At 37.8% G+C, this 17,435-nt stretch overlaps 1 protein-coding gene across 5 annotated transcripts in view; it reads left to right on the forward strand.

The window, feature by feature from the left end:
- grik1a (glutamate receptor, ionotropic, kainate 1a) overlaps positions 1–17,435 on the forward strand; it is a 38,681-nt gene that overhangs the window by 8,378 nt on the left and 12,868 nt on the right. For 2 of the 5 annotated variants that reach the window (XM_047379853.1, XM_047379852.1), the window contains exons 2-9: positions 2,279–2,446; positions 2,989–3,246; positions 4,308–4,489; positions 5,032–5,085; positions 5,234–5,404; positions 8,362–8,505; positions 12,862–12,969; positions 13,158–13,202. In XM_047379853.1, the coding sequence (XP_047235809.1) occupies positions 2,279–2,446; positions 2,989–3,246; positions 4,308–4,489; positions 5,032–5,085; positions 5,234–5,404; positions 8,362–8,505; positions 12,862–12,969; positions 13,158–13,202 (1,130 nt within the window). The remainder of the gene's footprint in view (positions 1–2,278; positions 2,447–2,988; positions 3,247–4,307; positions 4,490–5,031; positions 5,086–5,233; positions 5,405–8,361; positions 8,506–12,861; positions 12,970–13,157; positions 13,203–17,435) is intronic. The other 3 variants (XM_047379854.1, XM_047379855.1, XM_047379856.1) reach the window with 2 other exon arrangements.

Below are 17,435 nucleotides of genomic sequence, written 5' to 3' on the forward strand. Positions count from 1 at the left end.
GAATTAAAAGAATCCTGCAAAGAATAGTAGCCCAAAAATCCTCCATGGCGATGTAACAGATTCACTGCCAATTATGGGTGTTTCTCATACAATGGGTCAAATACTATCGCAGCACTGTAACCTTTGGTTTTATGTGTGAGACACATTCAAGAAGCATGTTGTAAAATCCTGAAAATAAAAACCCTTTGTAGTCAAAATAATTAAGAGCTCTTTTTTTAAAATTGAAAAGGCACTGCCATAGTCCTCCTCTTTGCTGTAGGAAGCACTTTTTTCAAGGTGCAGCCAGGGTCAGGGACAGAGCCCCCTGCAATTTCACCAGTGGATGTAAAACTGTCTAAGTTTATGGAATAGTTGTGAGATGAGGCAGTTATGACCTTTCCTTCAGTGCTATTCATCAGAAGTTAGTGAAAGAAAGGAAATATACAAAAACAAACAGAACAAATTGTTAGATATTACATTCAGCAAAGCACTTCATCCGTATTCTTTGGAAATTGTTCTAAAAAATGTGAAAATGACAATTACTGATGTGCTCTGACTCATCTTAAAAAAGCCTGTTCCAAAATGTAACAATAAACTGTTAAAGCCTTTTAATTTCTTTCCCTTTAACACGATAGGTGCATTTATGTTACCACCATTTCATCTGGCCTTTGAATCCTCGCTTCACATCTTTTGCACCAGAATGACAGGATGCTGATGAGGAGTTTGTAGGCAATTTCACGACTCTGATTTAAAAGGGTTGTTTCTTCAAAGCGTACTGACAGCTGGGTCATGCAGCCATGGCTGGATGTAGCCGTGGGTTCTCTCACTGTAAAAACCAGAAAGTGTGGCTTACCATTGCACCTTAACCCTTCTTCTGCTTTTAAAGTTAGAACCACTACTTCTCTGCAACAGGAGAAGCTTAAAGTATAGAATAATCCCAATTGCGGTTGAACTAAATGTAAATTTAGGCTAAAATGTATAGTAATGTCCTCATAAACATTAGTTTTACACCATTAACAACATATATAGTTGGTAAGTATAACTATGACTATTTGAAAGTGGTACGAAAAAGCCATTGTTGAAAGAAAGCCCCATTTGCAGTTTGTCATAAACCATGTAGTGGACACAGAAAGTTTGTGAGAGCTCTTGTCAGAGAAGCCCATAATTGAACTTTTTGACCTAGACTAAAACACCATGAGTGGCAGAATATAAATTTTACACATCCTCCTGAACATACCAACCCCATTGTGAAACATGGTGGTGGCAGCATCATGCTGTGTGTGTACTTTTCTTCAGCAGCTGCAGTAAGTTGGTCAGAGTTTAGGGGAAGATGGATAGCAACCCTAGAAATCCATCATTCCATTTTCTTCTGCTTATCTGAGATTAGCAGATCTAAGATCTGGGTCACTGGAGAATCAGGTCCAGCAGTGAAACCCAGACGTCCTTCTTCCCAGCAACCCTCTCTAGCTCATTCTGGGGAATCCCAAGGCATTCTTGGACCAGAAGGTATCTATAGTCCTCGCAGCAAGTTTTGGGTCTGCCTCATGGTCTCGTCAGTGAGAGAGCCTAGAAACCCTCCAAATGGAAGCTCCCTAGGGGCATCCTGATCAGATGACAGAATCTCCTTAACTGACTCCTTTTGATGCTGATGCCAGATAGAGACTGGCAACCAACCTGGAAGAAGTAGTCCACCTTTTTTCATCTAGCTTGCAGTGGTTCATATCAAAGCATATGGATGTGTTGAAAAGACCCAGTCAATGTCCAGGCCTAAATTCAATTAAAAATCTGTAGTACAACTTGAAAATTGCTATTCATGATGCTCTCAATCTAATTTGACCAAGCTTGAGCTAATTTGCTAATTTGGTGGGAAGCAGGGAGTAAACAGACAGTAAAGCTAGTTTGCGTTTCCTGTACAGAAACCTTTTTCTGAACAGCAAACTTGGCGGGGGGTTATGTGTGTATGCGTGAGTGTACTAATCAAAGTCCCTACATTTTTATCAGTGTTGCTTTATTAAAAGAATGGAAGAGAACCAAATCATTGCGAGAGATGCTTATTATAAAGTGGTGTTTTGCTGAGTTCACTAAAGTTACGAAATCATAGTTTTAGTGAACTCAGCTTGCTTCAGCTTCAACACTGCACTCAAATTGTTTTAGTTAAATTACGTTTAAAACTTATCTGCGTGCATTGTCTGGCGCAGAGTACTGCAACAGATATAGTAGGTGTGTGCCTGTGTGTGCTGTTAATTTTCACACAACTGATTTAAATTCAATCTATGTCTCTCATCACCTCCATGTCCAGGTGGCATTTTCGAGACCAGGGAAAGCGAGTTAGTGAGCATGGATGAGCTGGCCTTCAAGTTTGCTGTAAATAACATAAATCGCAATAAGACCTTGATGCCCAATGCAACTCTAACTTACGACATTCAGAGGATCAATGTCTTTGATGGCTTTGAGGCTTCCAGAAGAGGTAGGAAATCTTGGAAACACATTTTCACTGTGCTGCGTCAATAATCCCTCTCTGAGTGAAGTATAAGCACACGACAGCAACATAGACCACTACCTGTTGTCAGTGGGACATACATTTAAACTCTTCAAGTTTTGTTTGTGATCAAGGAAGACTGCTAATTATCTAAAACACAAAAATAATAGAAGGATCTAATACAGGTGCATCTCAAAAAATTCTAATGTGATCAAAAAGTTAATTAATCTTCTTATTCAGTTCACAAAGTGAAAGTCACAATTATTTATTTCATTACACTGACTGATAAACGTCAAGCATTGACTTCTATTAAATATAAAGAATATTTAATAGAAATACAGTTATTTTTGTGAACTTATTTTAAAAGCAGATATTTTTTAGCAAAATGAGCCCTTATTGGTGCTTTATTGGTGCGCTAGCAATATTTCAGCATCATTTTGACACAGCGATGCAAAATCCCAGAGTCTCTTTAGGTCTGCACACACATAACAAAATAATTGATTTGTATGTTGGTTTTTCTCTTTCACCAGTGTGCGACCAGCTTGCTCTTGGGGTAGTTGCTGTGTTCGGACCCTCCCACAGTTCCTCAGTCAGTGCGGTGCAGTCCATCTGTAACGCTCTGGAAGTTCCTCATATACAGACACGCTGGAAGCACCCATCGGTGGAAAACAAGGACACCTTTTTCATCAACCTGTACCCTGAGTATACAGCCATCGCCAGGGCCATCCTAGATGTGGTTACGTTTTTTAAATGGAGAAAACTGACAGTGGTTTATGAGGACAGCACAGGTAGGGCCCATTGATTGTATTATTAAACCACAATTGTAACAACAAAAAATTGTGCAATCTACTCCATTTCTTTGCACATATTATTGTCTTTATTTAACACACTCATTAAGTCCAGCAGTTGGTGCAGTTATTAAATTTGCAGTAATTGCTCATACTGAAAATGCATGTAACAACAGTGGGAATGATAATTCCCCTTTGAGAGCAAGAAACCTCCACCAGAACCTGCCTTGTGTGAGCGGCCATCTGCCATGACTGACTAGGGTTTGAGCACACAGAACGGACGCATAAAAGAAAAACACTGAAGCACTGGTCAATGAGTACTTTCTATTTACTAATTTTAGAAAAAGTAAGTAGTTAATGGCAGCAGTAGCTCCTTTAGTGGCTTCATCTAGGAGATAAACACAGCTAAACATATACACTCTGAACTAGCAGTAACATCTCAAGGCTAAAAACAATACACACTGTTGGTCGCAGCAATTGTTGTGTCTAGGAGAGAATGATGACAGAAGAGGTGATTTAGCTAAATTAATTTATTTCAATTTAGACTTTGGCGATTCTTAGTTGCAGCCTGTCATGTAAACAAATTTACTATTTTCATGACACACATGACATTACTTATTACTTACTTAGAATTAAATGAACAGTTTATCATAATGGCTTCATAGTTATAAACATTGCATTTAGACGTTGTTTAACAAATGCAGACATTAGTAACTTCTTTTAGACTTCAAAACAGAATTTACATAAATAGAGAAGCTTGCCTGATAACTTCACCCCAGCGAAGAGGCTACAGTGAAGTTCAGAAATTCATTTAGAAACTTTTCAGCCCTGATTTTGTGCTTTAAAAAAGAAAAAGAAAAACCTGATGCATACATTGTGTAATAAGGCGAGACTATCACGTGATCCGTGTACACTATTTCAGCGCTGTGTGTTGATAAAACAGTTCAAAAGAACAGAAGTAGCCTGACACAAAGGGTTTGGACCATCAAGAGTCTCAATTCAAGTGGAAACCCAGAATAAATATTTTGTATAACATTTTTTTTGTATGTGTTTTATTTCAGGTCTGATGCGGATGCAGGAGTTGATCAAGGCTCCAGCAAAGTTAAACTTGAAGATCAGGATTCGGCAGCTCACCCCTGGTAACCAAGATGCTCGACCGCTGCTGAAGGAACTGAAGAAAGACAGAGAGTTTTTTATTATCTTTGACTGTTCTTATCGCACAGCTTCAGAGCTTCTGAAACAGGTGTGTGATGCGAGTTTTTTATTTTATGTCCCTTTTTATTTTTGATTTTACAACACCTTAATGACTCCTTTGAGGACTTTACATTTATTAAGATTTTTAATAGCGGCATATTCTGATAATGTAATGAATCATTTGAAAGCTATTTAAAATGTTTACTATGCCACATTTTATTTTCAATGATAGCAATAAAGGATAAAAGCAACTGAGTATTTATTTGCTTCTCATGATGATTTAACACTTCTAGCATTTCTAAAGGACCAACAACTTGATTTTTAAACCCACAGACCTTTAACTGAGTGGGCTCAAACCATTTTACTCAGTGTTTCTGAATTTTAATGTGTTTTAATCTAAAAACACAAAGACTTATCCTGTCTTCATTGACTTTAGCATCCCTGATGAGAACATTTGAGACACTACATTTGTTATCTCCTTTTATGGCAGTATTATCATTATCATTTGTTTACTTAAATTGTGTTTATTTTACTTAATTATTCACTTTTTTAATGAATTGAATTAAATAATGATGTATTTTTTAAATTCAGCTTTCATCTATGGGAATGATGACAGAATACTACCATTTCTTCTTCACAACTTTGGTGAGATGGTGAAAAATGTTTTGGTTTTGACAGTGAAATTCAATTCTTTGACTACAGCTTAAAAACTACAACATGTCACGTTGTCTCCTTTTATTACACTCTGATTTTCTCCATGCCTCTGATTTCTATCTACTCTCTACTCCGGCAGGATTTGTTCGCTCTGGACCTGGAGCCCTACCGTTACAGTGGGGTCAATATGACCGGTTTCAGACTGCTTAACTTTGATGATCCATGGGTAGCTTCGACCATTGACAAGTGGGCCACGGACAGAGTGCAGGGCCCCAAACAGGAGAGTGGTCTAATGGAAGGAGTCATGACAGTAAGTCTAGGCTTAAAACATGACAAAGTTTATCTGCCATAGAAACTAACTTACAAAAAAAAAAGCTATTGAAAATCAAACACAAATGGTTCTAATCTGAATGCAATTTTTTTTTCCTCTTCCTTACTGATATTGATTCAAAAATACATAAAGGGTTTACTTTCATTAATTGTTTCAGAGTAGTAGTAAATGTATGAAATGTTTCACACATCTTCAGGATCATGAAATTGTCACTTTTAATTCCACAATGTCAATAAGTATAACTCATTTGAGTTGCAAAAGTGTTCTCTAGTTACCACATCGACTTTACTTTGTAGACCTGCACAGGAACTAAATGGATCAAATCCATCTGGCCCCTGATTGGACAGTCATGCACCTGTCACACTCTGTATCTCTGGCATCACCATCCTGCGCATTTTAGACTGTTATTTCCCACAAATGTTTTGGAGACATTGACAAATTTCTCGCCAAAGCTCTGAGATGCCACATATACCCCATGTACAGTCATATGAAAAACTTCGGATACGCCATTAAATACTCTGTTCTTTATTAAGAAATGTTCACATATGCCCGTTTTTCACTGGCCCGTTTTAGCCGGCGTGGCTCTACTCCACTCAGTTTCTCTCTACTCAGTATGGTACCTGTTATGTTTCCACTAACATCACGGCTGAAGCCCCACCTCCAGCCGTCAGTGTAGTGCGCTGTGTTGCTATTAACGTTGCTGTGTTACATTGTCACATTAAAGGAATCTGCGTAAATTGATAAAAACTAAATAGAAAATTAAAAACATAACTAAATTAAATGCTAATAACTTTTGTATTATTGTATATGCAAGAATGTCTTATGTTTTTTCATATATAAAGTTATCCACTGGGATAATTATCTGGACCACAACCCAGCCAGAACTTATAAAATATATTTCAGGGGTTCTGATGTGAAGGGGGTGGCAGGAGAAGCAGAGACGCTGCTGTCTAGACTGGTGAAGCTCCAAAATTTGCCTGAAGAACTTACAATTTTGGCCTTTAAGAGGAAGTTTTTGTCAATAACGAGGACAAGGACTTTAAAGCGCAAATCCGAGGACTTCTGACTGCGGTAAAGTTAGTTTCAGGTTGGGTATTCGTGCTCCGCCGACTCAGCGGGCTCGTCATTCTGTTTGATTTGTTGCAGGCCGTTTGTTTATGGGCATCTGCTCTCTGCCTGCTCCCTCCTCCTACAGACAATGGTTAACAAATTTCCGAACCAAACACGCTGATTCATGGTGGTATTATTTTGTGTGTTTTGGGGGAAATGTTTGTACATCTGAACAGCTGCGTGTGATCAGCTGATTTAGGATATTATTAAATACAGCGCGCCGCCTACGTGTAATTCAGAAAGCTGATGTGTCCTTTTTCTCTTCTTTAAGCCTTCAGTCATGGTTTATGATTTGTAAATAGTAAAATTGTACTTCGGTATGACTCAATCAGGCTTTTTAGTCCCTAATATTATTGTATTTTAATAATTTTTCCCAGCACTACCTCAGCAAAAACCTTCTCATTTCTCTTCGTTCCATGGCCAATCCGTGAACAGTGGTCTGTTCACGTCACATCTGACCTGCTCAGGAGCAGGGACCAAAAAAAGTAGGTACTGGTACAGAAAAAACTGTAATGGAAATACTCGCCGAGTAGAGTTGAGTAGGGCACAATTGAGCCAGTGGAAAAGAGACAACAGATTTCTAATCTTGTTTTTATTTATCTCTGGGAAAAGATGAGTTAATTGTAGGTAACCAACAAGAAAAACCGTTGTTTTGCTAATTGAATAAAAGTTATCAACAAAAGAACGTGCAGTCTTATTGAGGTATTAAGGTAGGAGACCCTACCATGTAATAGCTGGTGAGATGGCCTTTGATTGAAATACTTTCCGTGAAATGCTGTTTGTAGCCATCTTTCAGTCTATGACATTGGCCTCTCTCTGTAATGTAGAATTATTACATCTGTAAGATGTTTAAGCACAGCCTGTTTCAAGTCACTCCACAGCATCTCGATAGGAATCTGGAATTTGACTCTGAGTAGGAGAATTCTCAGGCAGTCCTTGGTTGATTTACGGATATGTTTTGGGTCCTTGTCATGTTGCAGGGTTCAGCTCTGCATCAGTTTAAGTTTTTTACAGATGGTCTTACATTTTCTTGATACATGGTATTTTTTAATGAGGGATTCTTCAATTGTGAGTTGGCCAGGTTCTGCTTGAGCAAAGCATCAACAGACCTTTAAATTTCCAACTCCATTCTGCAAAATGAGTCAAAGGCAGTTGTATTCACATAGAATTAATAACTGTAGGGATATATAGACATATAAATACATAGTCTTCCAGTCTGGTAGCTGAAAAGGTCAATTCAATAATGTATTACTTTATTGAGATGCACCTGCATACTCTAATTGTTTCGAGTGTGTCATTTTGAACAAATAGCAGAAAAATTGGCCTCTCAAAAGAAAAAGTTTAAAATATTTCCACACCATATCAAGTTTACAACAGTGGAGGCTAAAACTGAAATGACCAACAGCCTGTAGTTCTGTAGTTTACAAATACTGACAGGGAGTTTTATCACAGAGCACACATAACAGTCTGGGAGTGAGATTCAAAGCACTTCTTCGCTGCAGGTTTTTTAAAACCTGACAGGTGCTGTACCTGCAAATATTATCTTTCAAAACAGGAATCATCTACTACACAAATAGAAGGAAAACTCTATATATGGTCATGAACACATCTAAATGGATGAAAGAAGTCACGCAAAATAAACAATAAGAAAGAAAATAATCCTCACAGCTTTGTGGCTCCCTGTTTGTGCAGTCCTCTCTAACTCCTATTTGCAAAACATTCTGTCCTTGCTTTGGCATTTTGTAATTTCCACCAGTGGTTATTTAAAATGCTGCTGTTGAATATTAAAAGGTTTATATATAGATTTATTTGTATATTCTCTATAGACAGATGCAGCCTTGATGTATGATGCAGTGTACATGGTTGCTGTCGCGTCGCAGCGGGCCACTCAGATGACTGTCAGTTCACTGCAGTGTCACCGCCACAAACCCTGGCGCTTTGGACCTCGCTTTATGAACCTGTTCAAGGAGGTAAGAGTCAGAAAATGAGCCATGTAACATAGCCAAGAATGCTGCACCTCTTACTGCTTTTAGCTTCATTGTTATGCGTTTTTCAGGATGTGATGGGCATGTTTTCAAAGGAATGCATGAGCACAAGATCGTTTTTTATTTATTTATACTGCCCCAGCTTTAGAGTTCAATTTCAAACAAATTAACTATCAGGTGAAACTAAATATTTTGTTGCTCACCTACATATGAAAGCAGTCAATATAAAAAAAAAAAACAAAGACATGCCGTTTATGTACTGAAAGATTGAGAACCTGTGGCCTATAGCTCAGACTGTCTGACTGAATGCCCTACAGACAGAAATGTGGCCTTTGATGCTCAAGCAGTTTGATCTCTTTAAGTTGTAAATCCAGTTGGAGACCGTTGCCTGCCGCCGGAGGGGAATATTATCACTCCTTCCCCTTTCTTGGATTTTATATATAATGCCATGATTTTTTTCTGTTTAAATTTTCTTTTTAGCCTTTTTTTTTTATTTTGAAGCACTCATTCTTCTGTGCTATTCATAATTTAATCATAGGCTGCCTGATTGCTAGAACTGCTAAAATAATATCACACAGCACACACAAAAACAAAAATCTGAACAGAGTGGAGAATAAAGAAAAACAGCTTTCATTAACACTACAATCAGTGTGATTTCTCTCTCTTTTGGTTATTGTACTGCACAATGTAATTTTGGCTGAAGTTAATTGCTTTTTAATTTACCTCTGCAGTCAGTCTTTTGTCATTCAGAGTAGATATTATCCTCAGAAAACCAATGACATATGAATAATATCCTTGGGTTTAAATGATAATAAATGTAGAGAATATTTCTTAAATATGCTTTTTTAAAAGACCTTTGTATTTAAACTTCTAGTTAAAGATAATGTTTGAAAAGAAAAGGATCCAAGGATATAATAAAACTGCTGGAATTTGACTTACTCCTGCATTGAACGCTCAGTTTAAATGCTGATTAGATTGTACTTGGAGCAGCTCATAATGTTAGGGTCAAAAAGGAGGAAATCGGACTTAAAACAGTTGTGTAAATACCAGGTACTCTTAACATTCGGGACAATAAAGGGCAATGCAGTAAACAAAAATTGTTATACAAAAGTCAATTATTTAAAATGACATATTTAAAATGAAATAAATTGGTTATTTTTTAATCAAACCGATCCCCTATATAACAGTAGTTCTACAGGGGTTGGACAATGAAACTGAAACACCTGGTTTTAGACCACAATAATTTATTAGTATGGTGTAGGGCCTCCTTTTCCGGCCAATACAGCGTTGATTCATCTTGGGAATGACATATACAAGTCCTGCACAGTGGTCAGAGGGATTTTAAGCCATTCTTCTTGCAGGATAGTGGCCAGGTCACTATGTGATACTGGTGGAGGAAAACGTTTCCTGACTCGCTCCTCCAAAACACCCCAAAGTGGCTCAATAATATTTAGATCTGGTGACTGTGCAGGCCATGGGAGATGTTCAACTTCACTTTCATGTTCATCAAACCAATCTTTCACCAGTCTTGCTGTGTGTATTGGTGCATTGTCATCCTGATACACGGCACCGCCTTCAGGATACAATGTTTGAACCATTGGATGCACATGGTCCTCAAGAATGGTTCGGTAGTCCTTGGCAGTGATGGGCCCATCTAGCACAAGTATTGGGCCAAGGGAATGCCATGATATGGCAGCCCAAACCATCACTGATCCACTCCCATGCTTCACTCTGGGCATGCAACAGTCTGGATGGTACGCTTCTTTGGGGCTTCTCCACACCGTAACTCTCCCGGATGTGGGGAAAACAGTAAAGGTGGACTCATCAGAGAACAATACATGTTTCATATTGTCCACAGGCCAAGATCTGCACTCCTTGCACCATTGAAACCGACGTTTGGCATTGGCATGAGTGACCAAAGGTTTGGCTATAGCAGCCTGGCCGTGTATATTGACCCTGTGGAGCTCCCGACGGACAGTTCTGGTGGAAACAGGAGAGTTGAGGTGCACATTTAATTCAGCCATGATTTGGGCAGCTGTGGTTTTTTGTTTTTTGGATACAATCCGGGTTAGCACCCGAACATCCCTTTCAGACAGCTTCCTCTTGCGTCCACAGTTAATCCTGTTGGATGTGGTTCGTCCTTCTTGGTGGTATGCTGACATTACCCTGGATACCGTGGCTCTTGATACATCACAAAGACTTGCTGTCTTGGTCACAGATGCGCCAGCAAGACGTGCACCAACAATTTGTCCTCTTTTGAACTCTGGTATGTCACACATAATGTTGTGTGCATTTCAATATTTTGAGCAAAACTGTGCTCTTACCCTGCTAATTGAACCTTCACACTCTGCTCTTACTGGTGCAATGTGCAATCAATGAAGACTGGCTACCAGGCTGGTCCAATTTAGCCATGAAACCTCCCACACTAAAATGACAGGTGTTTCAGTTTCATTGTCCAACCCCTGTATTTTGTCAAGTTACAACCTCAGACCTGTATTACAACCTATGTTTTATTGGGATTTTATGTGATACACCAGCATGAAATAAAACATCTATATCTATAAGGATACTTGTTTTAAAAAATGTTTAAAAATTAAAATCTGAAAAGTGTGGCATACATTGTATTCAGAAATTGACTTGACTGAACACATTGCAAAACTACCTTTGGGCACACTTCTGTTTAAATGTAGAGCATCCATGAACATAAATTTTCATCAATTCGCTCAGATTCCGAATTAGTTTTATTTGAGTTTGGACTTTGACTGGACCTTTCTGACACATGGATATACTTTCATCCAAACTATTCAATTGTTGTTTTGACTACATGTTCGTTGACCTGCTGGGAGGTGAACCACTGCCCTAACCCCAAGTCTTTTGCAACCTGTAATAGGTCTTTTTCTAGGACTTCCGTCTGTTAAGCTCCATCTGTCTTTCCATCAATGCTGACCAGCTTCCTTGTCACTAGCTGAAGAAAAGCATCCACACAGCAGGATGCAGCTTCCACCACATATAGCAGATGCATCTAGGGCAAAAAGTTCAATTTTGGTCTGACCTGACCATGTTTACGTTTTCAACCTGGCGTTCCTACATACCATAGAGAGCGTCACGTTGGATCATTTTGCTCCGTCACCAATTTGTAACTCTTTTTGTAGGCATAAGTTTTCATTTTGTATAACCCTACTTTTTTATACCCATACTCCAAACATTTTGCAGAAGATCATTGGAAGGCCACTTTTATCTGCATTAGTTTAGTTGTCGGAAACCACTTTGTCCTGAGGCTCACTGAAAGACCACACACTGACATAATGTGACTCTCCTCAAGCAGCAGAGTCCAATGGATCACAGGTTGAAAAATATAAAAAAACTGTGAACAGGGATGTCAGCACTGCTATCAGCTAATTTAAAACTATTAAGCAGCTATTGGAAATACTCTTTTTTCTGTTAAAATAGGCTTCTTGTTCAATAACAATGATAAAAAGATGTTCTCTACCACTCTTAAGTTGGGATTTTATTAATAAATAGATGTCAGGACACAATATAGGGGGGTGTTTTTTCTCTCTTCTCTGTAGTTTATTTTTAGCATTTTTGGAGCTGATTGTATGGACCGCAGGCATCGTGTCATTAAATGACTGATACAAAGCATATATAATCTCTCTGTATGAGCAACATCCTATCACTTTTACTTTTACGCAGTGCATTGTGTGTGGGGTAATAAAGGTACGTATGTGGAGCAGCTGGCAACTGTTTTACTGAGGTTATTATGGGTTAAACGTTTTAGTGTCTTAGCAATGAAACTGGGCTCTGTAAAGTACCACATTATGTATTTACCTTTAGTTCTCTCACATTGTGTCTAACCTATCCAAATAGGCTTCTTAAGAGTTATTAGATTAAATAATTCCATAAAATCTCATCTTATTGTCAGCCAGGTTAAATACTGAATAATGCCATAGTTTAAGTGCTTGTAAAGCAAGTAGTCAAGATCCAATCGTTCAGCAAATTGCAGGTCACATTATAAAACCAGGTCTGAAAAGGGCTTTAGTTTTAGTTTAATTTAGAGGTATGGCAGCAATAAATATTCATACAATGCTCAAATCTCACATGTAATAAAATATATTTGTATATAATCTGAACATTTTATTTTTGTGCCCAATTGCATTGATTGTGGTTCTAATGACCACATCCCTCACATCCTACACAATCCGTCTGTGAGTACAGACTCTGTATCCCGTCTCATTTTGGGAGTGAATTATCATTGTATTTTAGTAAATCTACACACATTCCGAGAACTTAGATACTCTCCTGCTGCACTTTCTTTCTCTTTTTGCGTGTCTCTTTTTCTAGGCACAGTGGGATGGACTGACAGGGCACATTGTTCTTAATAAGACAGATGGCCTAAGGAGAGACTTTGATTTGGATATTATCAGCCTCCAAGAAGATGGCACTGCCAGAGTGAGTACAGTAGCCTGCAGAACAGGCTATTACAACAACATCGTGCCCTGACTAAATTGGGTGTATGTTTGAGAGACGGATTTTTGACACTGCAAATTTGCCCAGTCATGTATAATATTAATGTTGTACCAACTCGTTTCTTTCCATGCTGTCTGTGGTTCATGTTGCCTTCTTCAAATTTTCAAAAGGGTATTGTGGAGGGCACAAGTCGCCTCACAAAAAGGTGGATCAAGGTTTGTTCTGTGCCCTGTTTGGTTGAAGCCTTTGTTGTTTTTTTTCCCCAACCTCCCTGTGTTTTTCATTCCATATGCCGCCCACCTCTTCTGTTACCTGCCTTGTCAACTCTGTTACCCTTCAATGATTTTGTGTACAGCTATGCCATATTTGACTTTTCTGCTTTTTTACTCTTTGGGTACAGGATCTGATTGATATGACAGGCATCAAAACTTTATCTCAGTAGCTTTAGAAGAAAGAAAACAAAAAGTTTTCTGTAGCAGATAGAGCAATAGGTTTTCTAGAAGACAAAATAAGCCTGTTATATTCAGCTTCTCTAATGTTATTCTGTGATTAATGAAAGGAAAATCAGCCACTTTTGCTGAAATTTGTTGTTTGAAACCATGCTCTTTACCATTCGATTGCCATCATGAATTTATGCAGGCTAGAAGGATTTTATGGCAACCAAAAAAGCCTAGTTTGCAGAAACGGACAGAGATCCAGACACTAGCAGTGGAGGTGAGGTTTAAAAATGGCTGCCAGAGAAACAGATGTCATATGCTAGCTAATTAAAGGTTAGAAAAACAAAGACTAAGTTAACTGCTGTTCCTCTGCAGGTTATGAAAATTTATTGGCCCTCTGGCAAAGATGTGTAAAAAGCCTTAGAATTAATACTCTTACACACAAAATAGAAAAGTCTTACCTTTAAGTTGACAACATATAGTGATGTGGAAAAAACACAACAAAATAAAGGACATGTGACACAGTGGTCCACTCTTTGAAATGGGAAAGACAAAACAACATGCTATTCATTTAAAGGTTAAGTGCATTGATCTGCACAATTCAGGAAATGTTTAAATGACATTTGCTTCTCACCTTAGCTCATCTACAGTTAGACCAACAGATAAAAAGTTTAAATCACCTGGAACTTAGTGAGTGGGACTGTAAAATAAGTCTCCAAAGCTCAGTTAGAGAACTATAGGAATGAGTTGCGTCTTGGGATAGCCAAGTCTCCACAAGATTAATTTATTAATGCTGTACCAACTCACTGTTTCTTTCCATGCTGTCTGTGGTTCATGTTGCCTTCTTCATATTTTCAAAAGGGTATCGTGGAGGGCACACTACCCTTTTGAAAATTTAGACCTTTGAACACATCTTCACTTGTCGTGGCAGTAATTGTGGAGGGTGGTGTATCAATATATGCTGGTTATTACAACTAAATAATTATTTTGTTTTACTTGAACATATCTTCAGTTTTAAAGTCCAGTTTGATTTGGGGAAATTTCAATTTTCTGTTAATGCAAAGTCATTACTGTAGGACTTATTTCATATCTAAAATTATATTGTAATTTGTTTTTGACTCCTGAAATAATGAAACGTACCAACGTGTTATACCTACATGCTGGTACACTTACTGCCTATGTGTTCTTATTTAATATAAATCTAAATTAGTCAATCTTGGAGGCTGAAACCAAATTGTACCAAACTGGACTTCTACCACTTTGAAAGAACTCTAAACTCAAAAACGTCAACACAAATTATGTTAACCATGTTTGCATTGAGGGGTTATTTACACATAAACCGATTACTTGCGGAGGAGGTGCAGGTAGAAGGTGGTGTGGCACCAAAATTATCTTTGTGAGAAACACTTTTATGAAAACAGAACATCCAAAGTGTTTTGCCTCCTGCCTCCGTTTCCTTTGTGATAGGCTTCCACATGAATGACCACCCAAAGCAAATGTGATAATGGTTTAAAAGCTGTCATGTTAGGCTGCGTTTTTATGGGACCAACGTGCGAGCAGGTGCATGGGAGCCACATGGTAGGTTGAAATCTTTAATATTGACCTAACTGAACTGGTAAACTTACACGGAGAACAGGACACAAAAATCTTGAAATATCCCTTTAAGTTTAAAATGACCCCAGGTACTCCTTATACTTTTTTTTTTTTTAAACATTAGAGCCAAAGAACAGATGTTAAATCAGTTCATCCCCTTAAAACAGCTTGTTTACAAAGTTTCCCAACTCCATCTGTCTCAGTTGTCAGACAGGCAGCTATGTGGACAGTCAGCAGCTGTCAAGTTCCAGAAACCATGATTTATTTTGCAATTTGATTTTACGCTGCATCTTAAGCTTGTAACACTCATCCTTAGGGTCCTCATTACTATATGGAACGCACATCTCATAAAACACCTGACTTTATGGTCATAATAACGGAATTATCAGTTCATTGCAGTTGGGTTGGTTCTTGAGTGCTTGTGTGTTAAACACACTTTAAAGAAGAGGATAGGGATAAACAAAGTGAAAAAATAAAATAATTTCCTTCAAAGTGTTGACTCCTTTGGAAATGTTTTTTTTTTTTTTTTTTGCTTCCAGCTTTCTTGGCTCGGTTTAGCATGCTCCTAATCTTTAGTAATGGTTTTCCAGTGTGATTTGGTTCTGAGTAAGGATGAGCTTTAGGGTTCTTAGCGTTTTTCTTAAAGCAGATGAGAAAGAGAGAGTCTGGTTTTATAACTGTTTATTGGAAGCCACTCTGGTAAACATGATAAATTGCAATGCTATATAGAGCAAACCCATGAATCAGCACTACAAGGGAAAAAAGACAACTGAGTGGTTGACATAAACTACATTCCAGCTTTTTGAGTAGGTCAGATTTCTGACATTCCAGACTGGGTGATCCTATAGATGATTTAAGAGGAAGGATAATGTTTAAATAAAACTAATTATCTTATGGACCGTGTCTAGATTATGTGAAACTACACAAGGAAAGCATATAATATCTGTCACACTTCCTAAAATGTGCAATGCCTTTTACTGCTTGAACGTTTTCACATTTGTTTGTGGTCACATTACCACCACAAATGTCAACGTATTTTATGTGATAGACCAACACAAAGTAGTGCATAAATATATAGGGAGAACGAGACATGATTTTAAAAATGTTTTTACACAGAAAAATCTGAAAAGTGTGGTATACATTTGAATAAAGCCCCCCTGAGCTAAGTCAATGTTTTATAGAACATTTGGCTTCAAATAGAGCTGCATTTCATTCTTGTTGTCTTTACCAGTTTTCCACACCTGGAGACTAAACTGTTTGTTCTTTGCTAAATAGCAGAAACCCAATCAGATTGGATGAGGAGGATATGTGAACAATAACTGAGTCTTCTCAAATTCAAAACTGGATTTAGGTCTTTTACTGGGCCATTCTAATACATTAATAATATATTTGGATCTTAACAATACTATTACAACTCTGGTTGCCTACTGGAAGGTGAACCTTAATCAATAATTTCATCAGTTACATACAACACCCATCTGTTCTCCTCTCCTGCAATATCCTATGATAAGATGGATTTATTAACTCTCACTCAGAATGCTGTGGTACAAATGTATAGTGATTTCAGAAATAATATAGATTTTCCCTTTTTAATTTCTTTGCAGGTTAATGTCATAGGAAAAAATCTAATGATGAGTAAAGAGATCATTTTTTGGGACAGAAATTCCCAAAAATTCAAACCTTTTCTGAAAAACGTTTTAAAAGAGTGCACTCTCTTTTGAGCTCAGTTTAATACAGCAAGAGGCACTGATGCCTTCACTCATCCTCTTTGCATTGAATGACAAAACAGGCCACTGTTCCCAAGTAAAAACATTGTTTTGTTTAGAGTTTAGCTGCAGAAGAGAAAAGCTTATCAGTACCAGTTCTATTAACGGTGACACATAATACGTTAATGCGCTCAACTTTATTTCATCACTATCATCACTCTCCTGACCCTTGCTTGTCCATTAAACACTGAGGAGATTCAAGGGGTTCAAGATCCATCTGATAGACATCTGTTTTAATCTGAAAACGGTTAGGATTAAGCTGCATGGTCTGGCCAGCTTCATTCACAGTCACTGGGACCATGTGGAGAACAGACTCTGTGTTGCCTTTTTATTTCCTCTGAACCCCTCTGATGCTGCTGCCTTTTTTTCATTAATGCTGTCCCTGCTACTGTCAGTCCAATTTCGTTACTGTTACATTCAAACTAAGCTCTAGTTTAGGATTTTTATTTGTACGGTTGCAAAATGTTATACTATAACAAAATCTATTAAATTTACATGCAAAATGGTTGAAGCTGGAAAAAAGATTTTTATTTTATTATTTCGTAGGTAGCAAAAGTATCTTTTGACTGAAGGACTAATTAAAACAAACAAGAATATGCTGTTTATGTTTGGAGACTTACTTCCAGTAGGTATTACAAGATTCAGGTTCAAA

This window comes from Girardinichthys multiradiatus, chromosome 11, assembly GCF_021462225.1.
Source record: "Girardinichthys multiradiatus isolate DD_20200921_A chromosome 11, DD_fGirMul_XY1, whole genome shotgun sequence".
Taxonomy (NCBI): Eukaryota; Metazoa; Chordata; class Actinopteri; order Cyprinodontiformes; family Goodeidae; genus Girardinichthys; species Girardinichthys multiradiatus.